Source organism: Cyprinodon variegatus, unplaced genomic scaffold (genome assembly GCF_000732505.1).
Source record: "Cyprinodon variegatus isolate N-32 unplaced genomic scaffold, C_variegatus-1.0 Scaffold552, whole genome shotgun sequence".
NCBI classification, from domain to species: Eukaryota; Metazoa; Chordata; class Actinopteri; order Cyprinodontiformes; family Cyprinodontidae; genus Cyprinodon; species Cyprinodon variegatus.
The window spans coordinates 397,705-420,068 of record NW_015151005.1 but is presented as its reverse complement, the minus strand read 5'-3'; the positions used below and the strand labels follow the sequence as shown (position 1 = coordinate 420,068).

The window sequence follows — 22,364 nt, the reverse complement described above, 5'->3', positions numbered from 1 at the left end:
TCTTGTGTGATTTGTGTCAGGACGGAGAGCTTCTTTCCATCTGGAGTGTCTTCGGAGACATTCGAGGCCAGATGTTTCCCAGAAGACTGCTGTACCTTTACATCTTGTACATCATCAGGTAGACTTTTGCTTTTAGGACCATTGTTCAGGCCAATAGGAAAGGTAGCTGTGTCAGCTCGGGTTTCTCGAAGCTTTAACTAGCAAATTCTTGTGGTACATCATTTGGTCCACCTTTTTAAAGATCTTTTTTACAAAACACTGCCATGGTCAGATTCAAAGATTAGACTGAAAATCAATGAAAAAGCAATTAAAGATCTTCTATAGAAGTAGTGGTTAAGGGCACGTTTTCAGATTTCAAGAAAATGTGGCGCCATGGATACAGGACAACTTGCAGATTTGGGTACTAGTACATATTACAGCTTGTATATATATATATATATATATATATATATATATATATATATATAGTATTTGGGGGATATTACCTTGACCGAACTTACTAGATAGGTTCGTCAAATGATATCTAGTTGGTTTTTTGAAAGTTTATTTAACCTTATTAGTTTTGTGGAACCTCTGATAAAGTATCTAGTAGACTAAAGGACAGTATTTGGGGAATTTCAGAAAGCACCTGGTAAGCACCACAAAAATGTTCTGGAAGGTACCTGTTTAGTTTCAGGATACTTCCTATTAAGTTCCAGAAATCTCCTTCTAAGTTCCAGGAAAGTACTTAGCGGAGCAGGGAATTGTGGAGTCATCAAGTCATCTCCATACTATTTATTTGTTCTACCCAGCCAGTGAACCAGGTGAGTCAACCTGTACAATGAACTAAATTGTGCTAATTTGACTCTCTTGGTTCAGTGGCTTTACAAATCAAATACATTGTAAAGAGCTGGTGTGATCTCTCGCCCGTTGACAGCTGGAGATAGGCACCAGCACCCCTCGCGAACCCACTTGACATAAGCGTGTAAGAAAATGGATGGATGGATGAGCTGGCGTGATGACTCCACAATTCCGATCACTATAGAAAACATCTGACAAATTGGGTAGATAGGTCCAGATATTATGTGGTAAGCTCCATGAAAGTTCCAATACAGTACTTTGTAAAAGTTACTAGTAAGGTAATTACAGAAAAAAAGTTTGGCAACTCTCATGAAACTACCTTTTATGTTCCTGCAAAGCATCTTGTATGTTCAACAATTTCTGAAAAATACCAGGGAAAGATTTTTCTAGAACTTTCCCCACAGGTTCTAAAGAAACTCGGGAAAGTGCCTTATAGGTTTCAAGAGAGTCAAATTTTATCTTTTAAGGGAATGCAAGCATTACTGTGTGTATCACTGCAATTTAAACAATGCATATGTGTTATAATTGCCTTTCTGCTCATCCTTTCTTTTCTCTTTTCTAGGCTCTGGCAGTGGCAGGGTTGAGTCCCCTTTTGAGAAGGAGTCACTCACCTACTCTCTTCAGCCGGCTGTGTTCCACCCCTCCAACCAGCCCCACAGGTAGCTATCAAAGGTCATCCAGCTGTAAAAAATTGAATACACAGACATTTACCAAAGGGAAATACTTATTTGAAACCAGAATTTGAATAGGTTGGGCTTTTTTTAACTGTTCAGTAATAACTCTTTGTACTTGTTCTTGGTGTGATTTTCCCCTTGTTTTTGTTTTTGTAGCCCAAAGCAGTGATGCCTCTTACCAGCAGGTTCCCTCTCTGAGGCTAGAGGGGTCTAACTCTCATGAAAAGCTAAATACCAGCTTGCCTTCTGTCAATTGTGGGCCCTGGTGAGACCTTTGCATAGATAACAGTGATATGTCGCAAACACTCATAAGTTATTTGTTTAATCAGACAAATGCATGCGTTGCATCTAGGTACAGTGACAGTAATGGGAATAGTCCTGTGGCCAGTCCTAGCCCCACGCCGGGGTCAAGTCAACGAGCACGGCGGCCGGTGTCACTTACTGTGCCATCGCTTTTGGGGAAGGACCCGAGCTCGCTCTCTCATGGCAGTGCAGGCAGCCTGGTGGAAGCGGTAAGTCTTTCTTCTGCATCTATTAGAAAACACATTAAAAGAAAATAGTCTTGAGAAAGTTCTAAAATCCCTAGATGTGACAAATAAACTCAGTGATAGTAAATAATTTTCAGTGGAATAAATATTGTTCATGGTTTTTTCAAACAAACATCTGAAAAGTGTGAAAAGTATTTCTATTCATTATCCTTTTGTTTGATACCCTTGAAAACCTGTTCAAACTATAGTCTTCACACTTATTTATAATAGAAAAACTTTAAAAAATCAGCTGTTTTTGAAGATCTCAGAGGTTTGTTAAACATTAATAAACAAACAGCATCATGCAGACAAAGGTGCACCAGAGGGGTTTATTGTTCCTGCTATGAAGAGGTTTAAAGCAGCAAGTTAGGATATAGAAAAAGTTTTACCAAGTATTATGATCTATAATGAACCCAACACATCTAATTTCAACAGAAGAGTTGGAAAGAAGGTCAACAAAAGCAATTTGTTACAAAATGTACAACACATTGAAATGTTTGTCTCCCCCTGAAACAGGGAAGATGTTCAAACGTAATTTTAAGGTTAAACCCATACCTTTCTGTAAATTAAGTCATTTGTAATCTCCCACTAATGTCCACTAGTATAGGTTGTTAGTTCAATGGAATATTTTATTGAAAATAATTTTTTATAAGACATTTCTCAAATATAATCTCTGTTTTATTTATTTTTTTACTATATATCTTACCGTTAATGTTAAGCTACACCTTTAATCTAAATTATAACTTATATTTTCAGGTGTGCCATTTATAGAATAAAGATTTTTTTATTTTTTTTTGGTGCACGAAATAAAATGAGTTTAGAATTTACTAATGGCTTGGGTTGCAGGTTGTGAGCAAACATAATAAAACATATCATTTGATGAGTAAAAAAGTTAAAGCATTATTATGTTTAGGGGTTGGTGTCAAGACTCACACATACTCCCAAAATTAGTTTGGATGGCTATTGAATCCGTCTGTCACATTATGTTGCCATAGCTCCCAAATTTCGCTCTATTCACAACCAATTTGGCTTGCGGGATTAATTACATTTTAAATCGGTAATTTGTTTTTTTGGCTTGAATATATTTAGAAGTTACAAACAGCAAAATGAGAAGAATAACAATGAGTCAGAAATGTTTTATTATAACCAACAAAAAGAAAACATTTTTTTGCTAAAAATCATACTTTGGCCCAAAAGACACTTTTGCAATATTTCAAATTTGCTCTACTCCGACACACGCAGTCTTAGATTTAGCTTTTTTTTTTTTAAAGAGGAATAGCCAAAAAGAACTTCACTCCTAAAAGCTTTACAGTGTTTATGACTCAGAGGAGCTGAAGAGAAGTCTATGCTATTTATTCTTGTCCTTCTATTTCATAAATGTTCAAAGCCTAGCGTTTACTTATTCCATACAATCTATTTTAAATATGTAGGCCTACCTGTAGCCATAAAGTGAACGGGATTTCCAAGGGCTATGAAGACTTTAGCAAGGTAATATTCATCAAGTCCACAGTGAAACAATAATTCTTCTCTGTCCTATTTCCTTTCAAAGGTTCTTATATCAGAAGGTTTGGGTCATTTTGCCCAGGACCCTTCCTTCATTGAGGCAACCAAAGCCGAGTTGGCTGATGCCTGCGACATGACCATTGAGGAGATGGAGCATGCAGCCAGCAACATTATCAACGGCAACACAGCCACAAACCCCGCATCCAGCACCACTCCCACCTCTCAGCACAGCCCCAATGGCAGCCTGCCCTGCCACAATGCAGCAGCAGCAGCTGTACCGCACAGGGACCGAGTCATCAGTTTGAGTCCGGGTGACGCCGGGGCAGAGGCCGGAGGGGTGAGAGGCTACATCCATGGTCCATCCTCTATAGAGGAGCGACAGGAACTGCTAGCTAGTGGGGGAGGGCGAGAAGAGGAGGAGGAGGAAACAAATGTGAGAGAAGAGCGATCCCACAGAAGTTCAGCTGTGGTTGCAGGAACGCAACAGAACAACAGCAGGCTTTTGGAGGATGACGATTTGGAGTGCGTTACGAGCTTGTAGGGGCCACCTCAGCAGCGTTGATCAGCAAACTGGCCCCTCTGGTGCCACCAGAGGCTGAGGTTTGCCAGTGCTGGCGAACAGTATGGCGGCTGGTTGGTTCACTCTGTCACTCTGGACAATGGCGGCCAGCGATGCACCTTTAACACAAGAAGACTTTTCGGGTTTAACTGAGCTAGTATGTGCGTCTGCAGTAAAGTATACCAGACAATATACTATCCGAGTGTGTGCTTCTGTGTGTCTGTGTGTGTGTTTTCTCTATTTGTACCCGTATGTGTGCGTTCACCACACGTGTCAGAGTGTGGCTCTAAAGTGCCTCACAGTTTTATCATGTCCTCAACGTGGGATGAGCAGGAAAATGGAGACAAGCAAAAAAAAAAACGACAAAGGACAGACTAAATGGAATAAAGATCAAACAAAGAAGCAGGAAGTACTTTTGTGGACTTGCTGCCAGTAAGATCGTATGTTAATGTTTTCATTTCCTATGCCTAATTTAGTGGTGTGTGTTATTGTTGTTTGACTGGCCGCCATAATGCCAGGTAGGGACCAGAGACCAGCTCGTGGGAGGTCACTTGAGGATTACCATCTGACCACCGCTCACCTGTGGTCAACGGTCGACTCCTTTGTTCAACAAAGATGAAGCGCTGTATTGTGTAAAATTGGGATGAGAATTCCCTTAAATCTCATTTATCCTCCTCTTCCAAAGCTATGGGAACCTGTAGTCCTGCCAGCCTGGGAGTGGATTTAGAATGAAGTGTCGACCACAGCCAGGTGTGGAAGGAAGGATTGGAGAGATGAATCAACAGCCAGAAGAGGGCTGTTACAGAAAGGGGGAAACTTCCTGGCCAACAGGGAGCTAGCAGGCTCTTTCTTCTCAGCTGGTTAGTAAGACTTCAGCTTGAGACAAACTCGCCTCGAGATAGTTCCACCCCATCTGCCCTTTTCTTTGTTTGGCTGCCCCAAACGAGAAACAAAAAGAGTGGCAGGTGGTTAAGCAGATACAGAAAGACCCCCCTTTTCTGCCTCATACCTCAGAGTTCCTCACAATTTCTCTATCCTTCCTCCCTCTCCTTTGCTACCTTCTTACCCTTCTCCTCTTTGTGCTGGATTTCTTTGCTTTATTCAGCACTCGAGGAGCTGTATGCTTGTCATGCGGGGCCAACAAAATCGAAGGGTAGAGGAGAGAACCGAAGTGACCGATTGCAAAGAAAAACAAAAAAAAGACTCTGGTCATGGGGGATCCACAGCAGATCTGCCGTCAATCAACCTCACTTCCTTCTCCGGGGCACCCCTCTTCCTGTCAGCTTGGAATCCTGTCGGATTTGCTGCCACACACTCTTTCTACAGACCGCGCCCACTATGTATTAAACAGTTCAATATTGTGCAAAACTGGCTAGCCATGACAATATTTTGTTTTATATTCATGACGTTATTGTTTTAATTTATCTTTGATTTGTTTGCACAATCGGGGTGCTGGTCTTATAAATGTATTTTTGCTCGGTTTATTTTTAGGAAAAATTTTTTAGAGGTTTTAAGTATCGAAGCAGGGCGTAGTGTGCGGGCGAGTGTGTAACTATAATTGTGCGTTGATATGAGTGTCTGCGTTTTAGTACAACCTATGAGTGTGTGAGGTAGTGCGTGTGTTGGAGGGTCTTTCTCTCTATCTGTATGCACCTTTTACAGATTCTATCTATTTATTTATTTATTTTTTCCAGAAGAGAAAGTCAGTGGGAATGTGTGCGTGCGCATGTCTGTGTGTGCGTGTGTTCTTGTGTACTATAAAAAGCAGATTTTAAGCCTATACAGTAAATTAAGGTAGCATTACAAATATGTTATGTGTGCAAGAGAGGGTGTCTGTGTAGTAATGGGCCTCCTTAACACAGGGTTACCATGGACAGGCATACTTCCAAAGCTTTGTGGTTACTTTAGGATGTTTTATACTTTTCTCAGCCAAATGTCAAAGTCACTCTGATTTTAAATTCTAGCCAATGCATAACTGTTCTTTACAGCCCCATTTGGAAATTGATAGGATTGAGGTCCGCTGCCAGATCAAACTAAGGAATCAAGGTGTATTGTTTTGCATTTGTCCAAAAGTTAGAAATGCTTTTGCGTAGGGATGTCCTGAACCGGAATATTTGCCTCCAATAAACAAAACCATTTAAAAACAAAATCGAATACAGAGTTGCAACCCAATACATCATCTAGATTGATATATGCCTGACAATTCTGTAATTTTAAACTGGCACTTTGTGAAAAAGTGAATGACATAATTTTAACTATGATTAATTGCATTTCTTTTCAGTTTATGCTCCTCAGCCACACTTATACAGCACTGCTTTCAGACCTTTAGAATCTGTAGGATTTGTTTAACTAGGATAATACATTAAAAAGTGTAAAATTAATCCACAAGAGTAAAGAAATAGAGTGACATCTATCAACCATAAAGAGGGTTTAGAAAGTCATTGTCAGAGTCCAACAGATCACCAGGGACACCATTATCCACAAATGAGGAAAACCCAGATTAGTAATTAACTTTCCCAGGAGAGGAAGGAGAAACAAAACGGCATCTTGTAATTACTCAGGAAATCTTTTTTTATCGATATTAAAAAATAGTTGGTTCTCTGAAATATTTATTAGTGGCCAAAACGCAAAAGCAGGACAAATCTGTAAGGAGATAAACCCTCCCTTCCCTGTACCTATTTATAGCAGGGAGAATACTTTGTCAGTTCCCTTAAGATTCTGTATTTTAGGTGATTTGTGGATTTAATTTTCCAATGACACAACGTTTGCAGTGTCTGTTTTTCTAAACAGCGGCAGAAATTTTGTCCTTTCACCAGTTTACAGTCATTAATAAGCTCACATTTCTTACCCTTTCATGCAGAGCATTATGCTGTAGTACTAAGCTAATGCTAAGAGGTTTTACACTCTTTTTCGTTAAAACTTGTTTTTAATGAGGCTTGTAGGGTATTGCAAAACAGCTCCAGTTAATTGTCTTTGGAATAAACTTAAGAAAGATGTTTTTCTCTTGATTCATAAACTTTGACATTTCTTTATAACCTCTCATTTCTACCATAGTTTCTACAGTATCTAGAATATAGCCATGGGTACTAAAATAAGCATTGTTTATTTTAAAACAGGCTGTGCAAAAGGAATACAGTAAAAGGACTGGTCTCAGGAATGGAGATTAGTGTTCGGACTCGGGACATCCCTAATTCTAACAGTTGTCCTTATTCACCATTTCTTAATAAGAGAAATGTTAAAATGTATTACTGCCACAATGACACATCCATGAATAATTAGGGATGATGTCAAGTTTCTGTAAGACTTCTCTATTGAACCTCTGTGTTCTAGACTCATTTCACAATATATATATAAATATAGATTTTCTGTGTAATTCCAACCACTGAGAGTCGGCAAGAGTCATCATGTATGATTGTTGTTCAGGTCAGATTTGTGAGCTTGAACAGATAACTGCTGTGAGATAATTTTGTTCTCTCTCTTTAATAAAAAATAGGTAGCAGAGTCAGTATTTTATACTAAATTCACATTCATTAATTAATTGTAATGTGAATTCACTTGAGAAAAAGTCATAGCAGGTTGTACTTTGAGCTGCAGCTCCTTCAAGAATTTTTCTAACTAAATTTAGAAAAACATTGGATTATTGTAATTGTAATGCAGATAACTATAAAAACAATACTAATATTTAGCTGATATATAAAAGAGTTCCCATTTTTATTTACAACAGCTACAGCTGAACCAAAGTCATCCACAAGCCTTTGTAAAAGTATTACTGACAGCAGCAGTTTTAAGTTAATTCTATGTTGCAAAAGCTCCTGCTGTCCCTTGGCCCTTTTTTATTAATACAATTGACATCAATTTTTTTACAGCTCACACAGAAATAGCTTCATGTATTAAGATACAGTATGCCCAAAATGTTCTTTTTTCTTGGATTTTCCATCGCTGTTGAGCTCTTCAAATGAAGCAAAGCAGGTTTGTGGCAGCGTACAGTATGCATAAACACACTGCCATACACTGCATCCTGTGCCAGTAAGACTTCTGTCATTATTATGCAATCTAAATGTGAATGTTGAGTGTGCTGAAAGTTTCCATGCTGTTGTTTTATTTGTGATTTTTTGACCATATTTTAACTCCCGAAAAAGCCTGTGTTCTCACTTTCCCAAATTTCTCCAGGAGCCTGTGGCTTTATTAAGAGATTCTTTGAATTTTCTCAGTTAATCTGAACACTTAAAATTTTTCAACCCAAACTTAAAGGCAATTTATTTGTCCTTTGCTCATTTCTCATTTAAGCTATTATAACTGAATGTCTAAAAGATGGAGAGATAGAGTTGAAAGACGTTAGTTTGAACCAACAGCAGTATTTGAATACAGAAAGAGGAAGCACTGTTGTTCTCCATGTTTTTATTTCTATTGTTTGTTTGTTTTTTGGACGAGCTTTAAAGAGGCTAATTTTAAATATTCACACATATGAATGGACAGATTTGGGGACTGTCTCTATGATAGATGTTATATACACTGTAATGTATTTATGCTGAAAATGTTCACTTCTTTCATCCCAACATATGCACAAAGCAGCCTCTGTATATCAGAAGTGCCCCACCAGGCCTGCTTTGTGTCTTTACTTTGCCGGTGTGAGAGATTCAAAGCCTTGTGGCGTCCCTGTGTGAAGTGAAGCAGCATTTTCGTAAGCATGACCGTCGAGGTGTTATGTTGCAGTATTACGATATGAGCAGGTGGAAACCTGCTACCCACAAGATATGCAAAAACAATGCAATAACTATGACTGTGTACAAGGTTACTTAAGTAAACGTGTGTGACAGTCTACAAAAAAAATATGAAGAAAATCTTCATCAAGATGTATCATTTTTCCTTAACTTAATGGTTTTCGCATCAGAAAAAAAAAACCTAACATACTTGAAATCAGGTTCGTTTCAGTGCAGTCTAGGTAAGTTGTTTTTTCCTGTCTTTTTACGCACTAGGGTTTTGGTTGAGGCAGTGAACTGAATGAAACCAGTGTTTTTCCTGTTGGTGAATAAGAAAATAGTTTCTCAGAGTTGAGAAATGAAAAAAAAAATTGTCCTTGAAAAAGCAGCTGACTTCATGTTCCTGCCTATTTGTGGCGCCTTCCATGTGTTGTGCTTTTTGCTTTTTAGGTGAGTTTCTGAATGGGTTAAGCTCTGTGCTTTAGCTTAATCAGCACTAAATGAAGTTTGCATGTCGATTAGTTGTTTCATACTCATTAAGTATCATATCATCTTTACAAATAGTAGCTTTTTCTACCTATAGTCCACATAATAGTAATTAATGTCAGTATTGGAATTTAAAGCAGCAGAGGGATATATGGTTGATGATTTTGCATATCTTGTGTCTTATGGGCTTGTTTTATTCTTTCTGAGGCTCAAGCCTGAGATACATACAGATATTTAAACATAAAAACACTCAATACATTACCTTCAAAACAAGCATTCTTAAACATGTTTTAAAAAAATTCTCTCCCTAATACTTTTCTCTGCAGATAATAAACTGAAACAGTGAAGACTTTTTACAAAAATTACCAAATAGCTAATATTTTTTTTATAGAAAAAAAAACATACTTTTAATTAGTCCTACAATTATTATGTAAAAGGCTATCATTAGAATTTGCATGATTAGTACAAGTATTTTTAAATACAGGGCATCAATGATCATTTTAGTTTTTTGTGCCACTTCTACCCACAAAATGGAAACTGTGGCCCTACTTGATCCAGTGTTCCATAAATCACTGCTGTCCTTGTGTACATCCAGAGCAGCTGTGCATCTGAAATGCTCAGTTCACTCTGGTGCAATTGACTCCCTCCACAGGTCAAAGTGAAATAACCAACTCAAGTAAAGGCAAAGATTGATAAAGGCTTTATTTTTCCCACTTTGTCAGAATGATGACAATCTATAAGGCGGTTGATGACAATGGGAAGGCTATTTGAGGGAATGATGTTTTAATTTCCTACTTTTTGGATGGTTTGGGATGGTTTAAGCTCTAACATGGTGAATTATACATTAAAATGATGTTCGGCATGCATGGGGTCCTCGCTCTTTAGAGGTATAAAGTATTGGTCCTATATAGCTGATTCTGTCTTTTGTCTCACCACTAGCTAATGATTGTATATTTTTATATACTATATCTAGCAAAATGTATACAAATATAAATATTTAATCACCAGAATGTTTAAATAAGGAGAAGGAAGCGGACCTATATGAGAATGTATATGGACTGGATGTCTTATTTAGGCCTAAAGATAGATGGAAATTCCACTTTGATGAGTGTATTTTTAACCAAAAGTAAAACCAGAAATAATGTAGTTTTCTGATAATAAAAAAAAAGGTAACATTGTTTGAAGTTGCACATGTAAGGTTAAAAAGAGGGGTGAAAATCTCTGGCTTATTTCTGTAAATTTTAAAATTATTGCAAATTGGAAGCTTTTCATGGGAAATGATGCAAAAAAATGGGAAATTGTGAAAAAATAGATATTTGACATATTAAGGAAACATAAGATATATATATAGAACATTTATGAATTGATAGCACATATCCTAAACAACAAAAATGTGTTTTATATTATTCTGGTGCTCCAGGCTCAAACATGTGGCTTTGATGGTCCAGGGTTCGAGATATAATCTGTGCATGGGATTAAAAATGTAAGGGCCCTTAATGTCCCTGCAGTAAGCATTGTGCTGCATGTGATTGAGAGGTGTCACAGATTATTGTGTTGCACAAAGCTGAAATGTATATCCTCCCAAACTAATTTACCTAAATGTCTGACAAGAGCCAACCTGTGCTAGTCTAAAATCAAGTTTCAATCCTATTTATCCCTGTTCATACCCATGAATTCACCAAAAATCCTCCTTATTCCCATGGAGAGTTTCCAACTTTGAAAATTCAGAAAATATTGCAACTACATTGTGTAGCCTATAATTCATATAAACACTTGGATCATTTTCATTTTGGATTTATCAAACTTTTTGGATATTTCTGCAAAACTAATGTTTTTTTGTCTAAACCTCAATAAAAAACTAGGGCTTTTAATTAATTGTTAGACCTCACAGCAGATCAGCCGGCAGATCTGAAATCTAACAGACTTAAGCTTTTTGCATTGCATTTGCATCAACCTATCGACTGCTTGTCCACACAGGTCAGTGTCTGCTCTTCAACTCCAACTGTAGCAGCAAGAGACAGGTCTCTCTTGAGGTAGTCCTACATCAGCAAAACACGCATTATCCTAGCAACAAACCAAAAAAATAGAAAATAAACTTCTAAAAAGGACTAGATTTTCATATATTGTGAACCATCATAATAGTGTAGCTTCTATGCGTATCTCTGAGGTGCATTTGGGGGACCTAAACTGCATCTATATAGATTTGTAACCATATATTTAAAAGAATGGAGAATATAAGAAGGTTTATGTCTGGTTAATTGATTTCAGCTTTAAAGTGATATGATGCTACTGCTACTTTTTACACAACAGGTTCTACGTGCAGAATCAGAATGAATGGCCATTTATTTAAAGGACGTTAAAATGATTTTTGTTGTTCATTGAAGAACATGCTGGAAAAAATTTTGAAACCAGAAGGCTGGGAGTAATTATTCCTCACAATTCGCTGATGCGGATCTAACATTGTTGCAACAGAAGCGCTTTATATTTTTCTTGTAAATTAAAATCTTTGTTGTTCATGCTAAATCATGATGAAATATTTTAAGATTGCTATTTTGAATAGAGATTTTATTATCTTTTTTAGGTAAAGTTAGCATAGCCTGTTGAGGAAAAAAGCAAATCAAAATCCTAATTCTTCTTTTTTTTGTTGGAGGCCAGAAAGAAACATCTCTGTGTTTGTTGTACAGATACTATTTTAATGATGCAGACAGAAAGAGATCAGAAAGAAAAAGATGGGATTATATATAGAGAAATATATACATAAAAATGGTTTTATTAAATTTGTGTATTTTGGATAATAAATTATACAAATATATCAAAATTCTAAAATGTGAAATAGCAGTTTGGTGAGAGATGTTGCATTCTGTTGTATGATTTTGACGTATAAATAAAAAAACATCAGGTTTTCAGATCCTGTGTTGTGAGAGTTTTGGAATTGTGCAGATGCTGGCTTTTTTAATTTTGACTTAGGAGGACAGCTCGGTTTTTGGGGAGTTTTATGAGCAACAAGAGGCTTCCATTGCATTGACAGATAAACGATAAGTTTACATTCTGAAAAAAATGTTTCCCACTTGAAATTGTTGCTTGTGCAAAAAAGTGAATCCTTGCTATAATTGAATTGATAAACGGCTCAGAGCGGTGAAGGATTCTGTAGGAACTATACCGGGATGATTTATTTACTGTATGTGGAAATAACACACATACATAAACACACCTAATTTACAACCTGTATATGTTCTTTCAGTATATCGCTTTTTTGTCAGTGATCTAATTCTTTACTGAGCGTATCAGAGGTTGGTGGGGATGAGCTGCCCACATCCTTTTCTCTGGAGGCAACAGGAGAGATTTGTTTGTACTGTAGGATTAAAACAGCATGCAGAATAACTATGTATAAATCACTCATTGTGTAGCAGCACATACATCAGCACCTATATGTCAATACTTAGGATGACTGTTTTAATAGGTCCTTGAAAGCTTTGTGCTCCTTTGTTTTATTTTTGTAACGGTTATGCAAAAATTCAGTAAATCGACCCCAGAGGAATCTTAACCTTCTTTTGACTTAATGTCTGGTTCATTTGTCTTAAACTGCTGATTTTACAACCAAGATTTAAAAATAGAATAATCTGCTAAATGATTAGTGATCTTACAGGAAATGTTTAGGGTAATCACGGTCAAAGAAGGTTTTGTCACTTAGGTTTCCATTTTTAGAGCACAAAGAGTAAGAAACATTAAATGACTTGTGTGACGTGGGGAAATGCAGATTTATCACTGTTTACATCAAGTCGTCTTCAGCATCTATATACTTTTTTTAATTTCTTCATTACCTGAGTGTATTCCAGAGGTGTGTGTTCTACTCTCCTGTCAGCAGCAAGGTCTCACGGTCCTTTTTGTGTCTTTGGTTACAGCCCATGCAAAGTGTTCAAGGGCCATTACTGACAGGACTGAGCAGTTTGCTTTTAACTCATCTGAAAGATGTTTATTCTGAGTCTTTTGTCCTTTAGAGGAAGATGACGCTCAATTTGTTGAAATGTTAGTAATGGCGAAACTGTTAAATGTGATATTAACTAACAGCACTATTTATGGTCTAAATAACAAATTAGAGTATGTTATTGTGCTTGGTAGCTTCGGAGGCAGGTGGCCATTTTTGTAGTTCTTCACAATAAGCCACTCCCCCTCCACAGCAGGTGGGATTTCATTGATACCAATTTCGAAGAAGTGATACTGGCCCATCATTATTTAGTTTCCTTTAGTTGTCTTTTGGTCTATTAGCGAGGACTGCATGGTGTCTTAGTTTACACACCCTTTTTTTTTCCCTTCTTCTCTTTCCTTTTTTTCAATTTTTTTTTATTATCTGTCCATTTAATTTAGATTTTAGAAAGGGAAAGAATACAAGTTAAATAAATCAGAATATTAATTCAATCACTTTTTTTACTCCTATTTTCCATAAAAAGTGAATTGAAAAAAATAAACCAAAAAAAAGTTGATTTGTAAATAAGTTATGTACAGTTTGTATCTGTAACTTGTCAGTCTGTCATTGGTGACAGAGTCTGTCTTGCTTATAACGCACGCTACCAGTAAATAAAAAAGGAAAAAGTATATTTAGACTGTATGGTCCCTTGAAAGCAAGTTTTAAATTAATATCTGATGTATATTCCTGTAACATTGCATTTTTATCTGAGGAATGATGTTATTAAAAGTTGCAAATAAATTGCATTTCCTACAGTTGTGTTTCAGTTCCCTTTTCCTTATCTGGTTACAAAATCCTAGCTGCTTTGTCCTCCAGGTAGGGATGTTTATGGACCAGCAACCTAATCCATTCTTTCACAGCTGAAGAAAACCCAGATTGGTTTGTTAAATGAAGAAGATGGATTCATCAATTATCTCTGCGGGTACTCTGGCTTCCTCTCAGTCCAAAAACATGAATGCTAAGTTAATTGGCCTCTCTAAATTATCCTCAGGTGTGAGTGTGTGTCTGCAAGATGCCCTGCGACAGACTGGCAACCTGTCCAGGGTGTACCCAACCTCTTGCCCATAGACTGCCGGAGATAGGCACCAGCCCCTGACAAGGACTAAGCATGGATGGATGGATTCATCATTAGAGAGAACAGGCACCCACTGCTTTAGAGTCCAGGAGCAGCCAGCTTTAAATCAGTGCATCTGATGCTTTTCAGGTCATGTTGGTTCAGGGTTTTATTCACTACAGAAGGACACCTCCTCTCCAGCTTAAGAAAGCATTTTCTTAAGGTTTTTTGCTTTGGGGTTGATGCACATCTTTGATCTGTATTTTTCTTAGACAACATGATCCCCTCACATTCCCAAGCTGTTAATTATTTACAATGGTTTAAATAGAACAGGAATGACCCCGCAGGTATGGCAATAATAACTACAAATTGGACTTATGGAGGTCCACATTTCAATTCCCTTCCTGATATTTTGGCTTGTTTATTTTCTTTTAAGATGTCGAACAAGGAAAGCAGTGAGTTTTACACGCTGCCTTAAAACGCATCCACAGATCTGCTACAAAGACAGCAGATTTTCTAATTTGAAGTGCACAAGGAAATGACATGACGTCAGTATAAAAACCTGTATCACAACAAAAGCTCTCAAAAATATCTTATGTGATCTCAACTAACATCAAACGAAGAAAACATATTAGCCAGATTTACCATCAAACAGAGAAAAGGGTTACAGTTCCTCATATATAATAGAAATCACATAATTGCAGAATAATGTACGATAAATTTCTAAAAGCATCTTAGCTTTTAGAATAGATCACTTTTAGAAACTTTTATTATAAAGACTTTAAAACAAAATAGGACTGCCGACCTTTTATAAATATGAAAACAATGTCTTTGAATTAATCTGCTCACTATAATATAGGGAGGCATAGAGCAGATTCAGAGTAAACGTGGGCAGCCATCTCTCTCAGTTTTGTCTTAGATGTTTGTATTGGTCAGTTTTTACGTGCAAGGCTTTGCTGAAGTGACACAATTACATTTAAAAAGATATATTAAAATAAGAAAAATGGATGAAAATTAAATCAGGACGCAGCAAAATAAACAAAAACGAAATTTAGTGAATGTACTTTAATAGTATTTACAATAAAGAAGGCATAGATAACGTCATTACTAACATACTCAACATAACATGGAGGGAAAATATGGAGGTTTAAGTCAAACTGCTAACAGTCAGGTTTATGAATGGTCATGTGTCTTTTCATATTCCCCTGCTGAGAGAATTCCCGGTCACAACTTGGACACTTGAAGGGCTTCACCCCATTGTGACTGAGAGCGTGCCTCTTCAGGCAGTTCAGAGTAAGGAAACGTTTAGGGCACTCGGAGCACAGGTATGGACGCTCCCCAGTGTGAGAGCGTGTGTGGACGACCAGGTGACCCTTGCAGGAGAAACCCTTCCCGCAGTGGTTGCAGGTGTATGGCATCTCTCCTGTGTGAGAGCGATTGTGCAGTCGCAGTTCTCCGGAGGACAGAAAAGCCTTTCCACAGATGGTGCACAGATAATTCCTTTCTCCTTTGTGCATCTGCATATGTCTTACAAAGCCATTTTTGCTGAAGTTTTTTTCACAAATTTCACAAAAGTTGGTGGGACCGTTGTGCAGGCGTTCGTGCTGCTTGAGAGAATAGCTGCACAAGAAGCCCTTGTTGCACTCCTTACACGTGAACACTCGCCCTTTCTTGTGAAGTCTCTGATGGTGATAATATCCTGACTGGCTTGTAAATCCTTTCTCACACTCAATGCAGCTATAACGGAAGGAGTGAAGTTTCACATGTGTCTTCAGCTGATTAGGATGCTCAAATATCTTCTCGCATATTTTGCATTTAGTTTCCTCTTCTGTGAAGCTTTTGTTTACAGGTCGCGTACTAAGAAACCTTCTATCATTGCCAGTCGGCTCTTTCCTTTTCCGTCGACTTTTGTTTTTCAACCCATCTTTCTCCTGGTCATGTTCCCCCTTTTTGTCAACACTGTCTTTCTGCTTGCCTTTTTGTTGAATTAAGTTTTCTTCTGGTTTCTTGTTTTTAATCTTCATTTCCTTAATTTTAAGATTTTTGTTTACCTTTTTCTCTGCTTTGGTGGAGTCAAGAGGAACAGTCCAGTGCTGCGTGCGCTGGTTGGTCTTTCGAACTGGCCTCTGTAAATGCTGTGTTTCTGGACTCTTGGTACAGATGAATAAACGAGAGAGAGAACCTGAAAACACAGAAAGCAAAAACCAGTTTGGGTAAGGTAAGATGGTAACTGATTAAAGAGTATATTTAGATTCCAGCTGACCTGATTTAGTTTCTGGAACCCAGTCTTCCGATGCATCATCTAAACTCTGATTTGAGTCTTCCTCCATATCATCCAGCTCCAGCGGCTCTTCATCGCTCTCAAATTTATCATCATCGTCCTCATCTTCATCCTCTTCGCTAAATTGATCAGTTTGAGTAGAAAGGGCCAAGGTGGATAAAATTACATCCTCTTCTGTGCTCGAAGAAGCTGTAAAAGAAAAACTTCGCTACAGACTGGAGCCACTTCAGATTTAAAAAGAAAAGATATAGTGGATCATTGATCTCACCTGAGCTGAGAGTCCCCAGCTCTCTGTGATGAAGCAGCAGAGTCTTCAGAGGGAACAGTTCAGACAGATGATGCACAAGGTCTTCTGCTGCAGATGAATCATTGAGCCAGTTTGCAGTCTAGAAGACAACAGGCGTGCAGACAGCTCAGTGATATTTACAAACAGAATCCATATGAATGGTGGGAAAACACAAAAGCAAAATCTGTGCTTGTGTAGAAGCTTTTAGAGTACCTGCTGCAGGTCTGGTATGGGCAGCAGCTGCTCTAGCCTTGTGAGAAGTAAAGATACAAGTTGTTGGATCCGCTGGTTGAATGCAGCTCCATAGTGTTCAGGAAAAACATCCTATAAATACAACCAAAGGGCCAGATTTAAATTGGTTTTACTTTCTTATAATGTTATGGATTGCTTTTTTAAATCAGAGGTTACTTACATTCACTAATGGAGGGGGGCTAGACTTTTGACCTTTTATTTTTATTAAAGGTATAGTGGAAGATGTTCTTTTTTTGGGTGGATCATGAAAATAATTGGTTCTCCTAATTGTCAATCATTCTGGTGATATGTTTAGGTAAGGCCGTCCTAAGTGCTAGTCCCCATTTTCACTTAACAGTGTGGAAAATGTAAAAAAGTTTTAAACTTTTAAACAGAGAGTACACCAGGAGAAATGGGCTTGTGCATGCTCTCGCACACATTCAATAGGCGTTCCCTCTCGGAACCGGGTACAGTGTTGTGCGTGTGCATTTTTTTTATAGACAGGGCAGTTTTAAAAAAAATAAAAAAATCATGAAAATCCTCCACCATACCTTTAAATTAAAAGATATATAGATTTCTTTTCTGAGATATAATATTTCTAAAATAAAAAAACTTACTTGGAAGAAAACTTCCTTTTCCAAGGGAACATTCAAAATGTTCTGCACCAGGCTTGCAAAGTTGCTGTAGGAGGTCTTCAGAATATCAGAGCTCTCCTGTCAAGAAGTGGGTGCACAAAAGTTATCAAAAACATTAATGATCAGATTCTTTTTTTTTCTTTTGTATTTTTACTTTTTTGATTGAGCAAAAGGATTATTATATTTTATGAAAGCTCACCATTTGTTCACTGTTGCTCAGTTCCAGGCAGCAGGTGTGTATTTTATCCAGGTGTCCTTGGATGGTCTTGAGGTTGGCAACACCGTTGCCCCGACAAAGCTCCAGAACAAACTGCAGTGGGATAAAAGGTTGGAGAGGTTATAAAGATAGAGCATAGACATCAACAGAAGCTACAAACATCTGACGAATAAACCTAAAAAGACAGATTTGGTTTAGGCAATCATGATAACAAATGAAAAAGCAGCAGAAGCCAAGAGAAACAACAATCACTTACAGTTTTGTACTCCTGCCGTTCCTCTTTTAAAGATGAAATCATGGATTCTGACAAAAAAAAAGTGATAGCAGCAGCTACGCCTGCGTCGTCCTGCACTGCCATGTTTATTTTGATTGGGCTGTGAGCTCGGAAGTTGTTGCCTTCATCACAGCTATGTGTCCCATCTTAAATCGTAATACTGCAACGTGATTGGCTGACCTGCTTTGGATCAGTTTAGAACTGTTTAAACTGGAGAGGCACTGGAGGGGTTCTCTTATGTTTATGAATCCACAAATACCACAACAATTTAGGTTGCAGACAAAGTTCATGACATATGGGAAGAAATATGAAAATAATCTAGTCCTCAGCTATACAAGCCAATTAATTTTAGGTACCCTTCCCATCTCCAGTCCTCAATTAGCAAGAGAAGGGGAACAAGTTAGCCAGTCAATAACAGGGTAACAACAAAAAAAACACACCATAAAACACAAACCCATACTGGGTGGGGATCATTTTAGAGACAGTATATAAAACAGTAAGAAGAAATCAAGGTACCCAGAGTAAAAACCTTCATGCATAAGGAGAATAGGCAAACTCTGAGCTGTAAAGCTCAGGAGAGTCAGATGTGAGGCCATTTTTAAACATCTAAATGCTTTGCTGAAATGAAGCAATATATCTAATAATTCTTATTTGATATGAGTGCTTAGATACCACTTGAGCTAGCGGCTGGCTAGCTGAAGGGGATGGGTTAAATGCAGAGGGTTCATTTCGTTGCTCGGTACATGTGACAGTGTAATGACAAAAAGAAAAGAAAAAAGGGAAATGAGCCAAAAATACTATAGCTACATGAGAGACTAATACAATAGATTCGAGATAAAAATCTTAATAGAACAGATTACAGTTATTTCTTTTTAAGAAGATGCTTAATCTTATTGTTTATTGTGGTAACGTTTGTAGGGCTGCAACTAATGATTCTTTTGCAAATCGATTAATCTGTTGATTATTTTTTCAATTAATCAATTCATAATTGGATAGCAAAAGGTTCCTTAAAGAAGAATTTTATTAAATTAAACCAGTTTTCTCTGTCAGCTAAAAGCATATTTCAAGTCGCTACACTCCAGTTAACGATTCATTTATTAATTAGTTGATGATTATTTCGATAATTGATTAATCCCATTAACTGTATGTTGGAGATTGGCCTGTTTTTCCAGTGTCCTGTTTCTCTGACTGTGACTGGCTGGATGTGCTCTCTTCATCCTCTGACATGGGAGTTGGCTCAGAGCTCGTCTGCCTGGTTGTGTGTTTCCTGGACGGGGTGGCCTTTTACTGTTGGTTTTTGTGTCTCTGCTTCTGTCTCCTTGAACCCCAGTCGGCCTCGGCAGATAGCCGCTCACACTGAGCCTGGTTCTGCTGGAGGTTTTCCTCTCCACGGTCGCTACAAGCATGCTTAGTGTGAGGGATTGCATCCGAGTCAATGAATCGATGCAATCAACAGGTTTTTCTTAGATAGAAAACTTTTAATCAATTTGACTGTTGATCTGGTGAACTCTAGAGATCCTTGAGATGACATGTGTTGTGAACTGGCGCTTTATAAATAAACTGAATTGAATTGAACTGTTTCAGCCCCAAATGTCTGCTTTTTAAAGAATCCGTGCGGGATCTGTGTTGGGTTTTGGTGTATAAATGTTGACTTTTTTTGCAAGACAAAAATGCTTTAATGCTTCATATGTAATTTAGAGGGGAAAGTGCTAGAAGGCTTGACCAAATATGCTGGTTTCTTTCACGGTCTGGTGTGAAGGGTCAGTGTTTTGCTCACCCTTGCTCTGATGCCCAGGACGAGCTGACCCTTCTGACTGGGACTGAGAAGCTCCGGGACTACCTCTGTCAGCAGGTCGATGAAGTCCAGCAGCTTCTCATACTGCATAGCACTGTCCTGCTGCACCGCTTTCCACACGAAGGCAGACATCAGCCTGACAGGTGGGACCAACAGCTGTAACGACGCTGGAGGGAGCGGGGAGCCTAAAAGCGACACAACAGCCAGGTCTTTTATGAAGCAAAGTAGATTTTGAAGATTCAAAGTACCTATATTCACTTCTAAACACTGCGAGAATGAGCTAAAATTAGCATTGGAATTAATTAAATATCTGCAACGTTTATTGAAATGGAGACATTAAGTAACGAAACCAGCAGGTAAGTATGTAACATATGGGACAAACCTTTGCCACTCCGCACCATTTTCACTATTGGAAACCTCTAGTGAAAGAAGTAAAACACTAAATTGCATTTGTCTTCCAGAGCTCCGAAAGCAAGCAACTTCCGGATACATCGAACAAGTGTTCTTCTTCTTCTTGTCCTGGCGTTGTAGCATTTGCAGCGTTACCACACAACAGCGCCATCTGCTGGTGGCGTCTGGAGGGAAATCTTCCTCTTCTTCTTGTCTATTATGGCGGACAGCAAGCAACTTTAAGGTGCATACCGCCACCTACTGTACATGAGTGTGTAGCAACATTACTTTGCATCAAATTCTATTTTTTTTATTTTGTATTCTGTAGATAAATAAATAATGCTTCCCTTAATCCGTGAATATCCTTTCTATTTCCTTAATTTCCCAATATTCCTTTAAGACTCCATTCTTTCCCTATCCTTCCAACCATCCTTCTTAATTTCTCCATTTCATGTTTATAAGTTGTACAGTTCATCAGTACTTGTTCTAAATTTTATATTTGTCCACATCCTTCACATTTATCATTATTTTTCCTCACTATTAAATATATATTGTCATTTAAATAGGTATGACCCACTCTTAATCTGATGATTATTACTTCTTCCCTTTTTGTTTCTCTCTTTAAGGATTCTGTTTACTTGATTTTTGTACCTTATATAATCCTCTTCCTTTCTTATCTTCGTTCCATCTCTTTTGCCATTTTGCCATTTCTTTACTCTAATAAGTGATTTACCTTCCCCTTTCCCAAAAGGAATTGTAATGGTTATTGTTCCATCTAAAGCCCTTTTTGCCAATATATCTGCCTTTTCATTGTCTTTTACACCTTAATTTGCTGGAACCCAACATAACCAAATATCAATGCCACCCCTATATAATCTGAATAGACTGTGCCGGATTTCTAATACTAAATCTTTTCTATCATTTTATCATACTTTCCAAAACTGCTTTGGAGTACATACCACCACCCTGTCTGGTCTAACCTCCTCTACCCATTGTAAGCTTAGTATAATTTCCACCATTTCTGCTATGAAAACAGATAGTCGATCTGATATTCTTTTAGAAATATATATTTTAAACTCTGGTATATAAATATTCCTCCTTACATAAGTCCTTTTAAGTTTTTAGAACCGTCTGAATATATTTTAAGGTAGTTATAATATGAGTTTCTTAAATTGTTGAACAAGCCAAGGGGGAAAAAAAACACAATAAACTAACAGAATTTTTTTTTCTGAGCCACCGATTTTTATAATTTTTTTCAAAACTCCTAATGAATCTAATTATTTGTCTATTTTTCCTCTTTTAGCTATCTATTTTAAACTCACAATGAGCATCCTGAAGAACTTTACAAAAGCCTAAAAAAATGGTTAAATGTTATTTTCTTATTGAATTATCTAAAAATATGGTGTTCCTTTGTTACAGCCTCTAAGTAAGACAGTACTATGATTTAATTGAAGCAATTCCTTACGTTGGTTTTATCCTATTATAGCAGATGTTTTTTCTTCAGGAATGTGTTTAAATGAATTTACATTTGAACACACATAGACAGACTCACACAACTGTGAAAATTAAGTAAAGGAGGATATGTGGTATCAAAAGTGCTTTAGAATGAAAATATTGGATTCTCAACTTCTCTGTAAAACAAATAAGCATAATCTGTCATCATCACAGAGAATCTGTCATGATGATGATATATGTAGAAAATGTAGAATATAGTATGTTCAAGCTAATACCCTTGCTCATAAATTTGGTGCATATACTGATGTGGTAAAATAGAAATTGTGTTATACATATTTTACCTCTCTGTACAGAGAGGTACAATATGAGAATGATATTCTCTTGTCAATTACCGACACCACAGGTAGTGCAATCCGATACCAGTCTAAGCTGTGGAGACAGCAGCATTCCCCTGTCCTATCTATCTATCTATCTATCTATCTATCTATCTATC

At 37.5% G+C, this 22,364-nt stretch overlaps 2 protein-coding genes across 5 annotated transcripts in view; one reads left to right on the top strand and one right to left on the bottom strand.

Annotated features, from left to right (window-relative positions):
* Positions 1–11,609, top strand: part of LOC107095494 (voltage-dependent L-type calcium channel subunit alpha-1C-like) — a 169,004-nt gene extending 157,395 nt beyond the window's left edge. For all 3 annotated transcript variants that reach the window (XM_015391617.1, XM_015391620.1, XM_015391621.1), the window contains 5 exons: positions 21–118; positions 1,403–1,499; positions 1,671–1,779; positions 1,867–2,026; positions 3,591–11,609. In XM_015391617.1, the coding sequence (XP_015247103.1) occupies positions 21–118; positions 1,403–1,499; positions 1,671–1,779; positions 1,867–2,026; positions 3,591–4,085 (959 nt within the window). In that variant the 3' untranslated portion in view covers positions 4,086–11,609. The remainder of the gene's footprint in view (positions 1–20; positions 119–1,402; positions 1,500–1,670; positions 1,780–1,866; positions 2,027–3,590) is intronic.
* Positions 11,610–15,330: 3,721 nt separating this feature from the next.
* LOC107095491 (zinc finger protein 684-like) lies at positions 15,331–20,550 on the bottom strand. 2 transcript variants are annotated; one of them, XM_015391613.1, is made up of 8 exons: positions 20,409–20,550; positions 20,009–20,211; positions 17,940–18,050; positions 17,723–17,818; positions 17,088–17,198; positions 16,857–16,974; positions 16,571–16,777; positions 15,335–16,489 (listed from the first exon to the last, which is right to left on the bottom strand). In XM_015391613.1, exons 1-8 carry the CDS (start codon positions 20,425–20,427, stop codon positions 15,468–15,470), a joined length of 1,887 nt encoding a protein of 628 aa, XP_015247099.1. In that variant the 5' UTR covers positions 20,428–20,550; the 3' UTR covers positions 15,335–15,467. The 2 variants fall into 2 exon arrangements, with proteins under 2 accessions (XP_015247100.1, XP_015247099.1); XM_015391614.1 differs by lacking the exons at positions 20,009–20,211; positions 20,409–20,550 and adding an exon at positions 18,214–19,098 and having other exon boundaries at positions 15,331–16,489.
* Between the last annotated feature and the right edge of the window lie 1,814 nt (positions 20,551–22,364).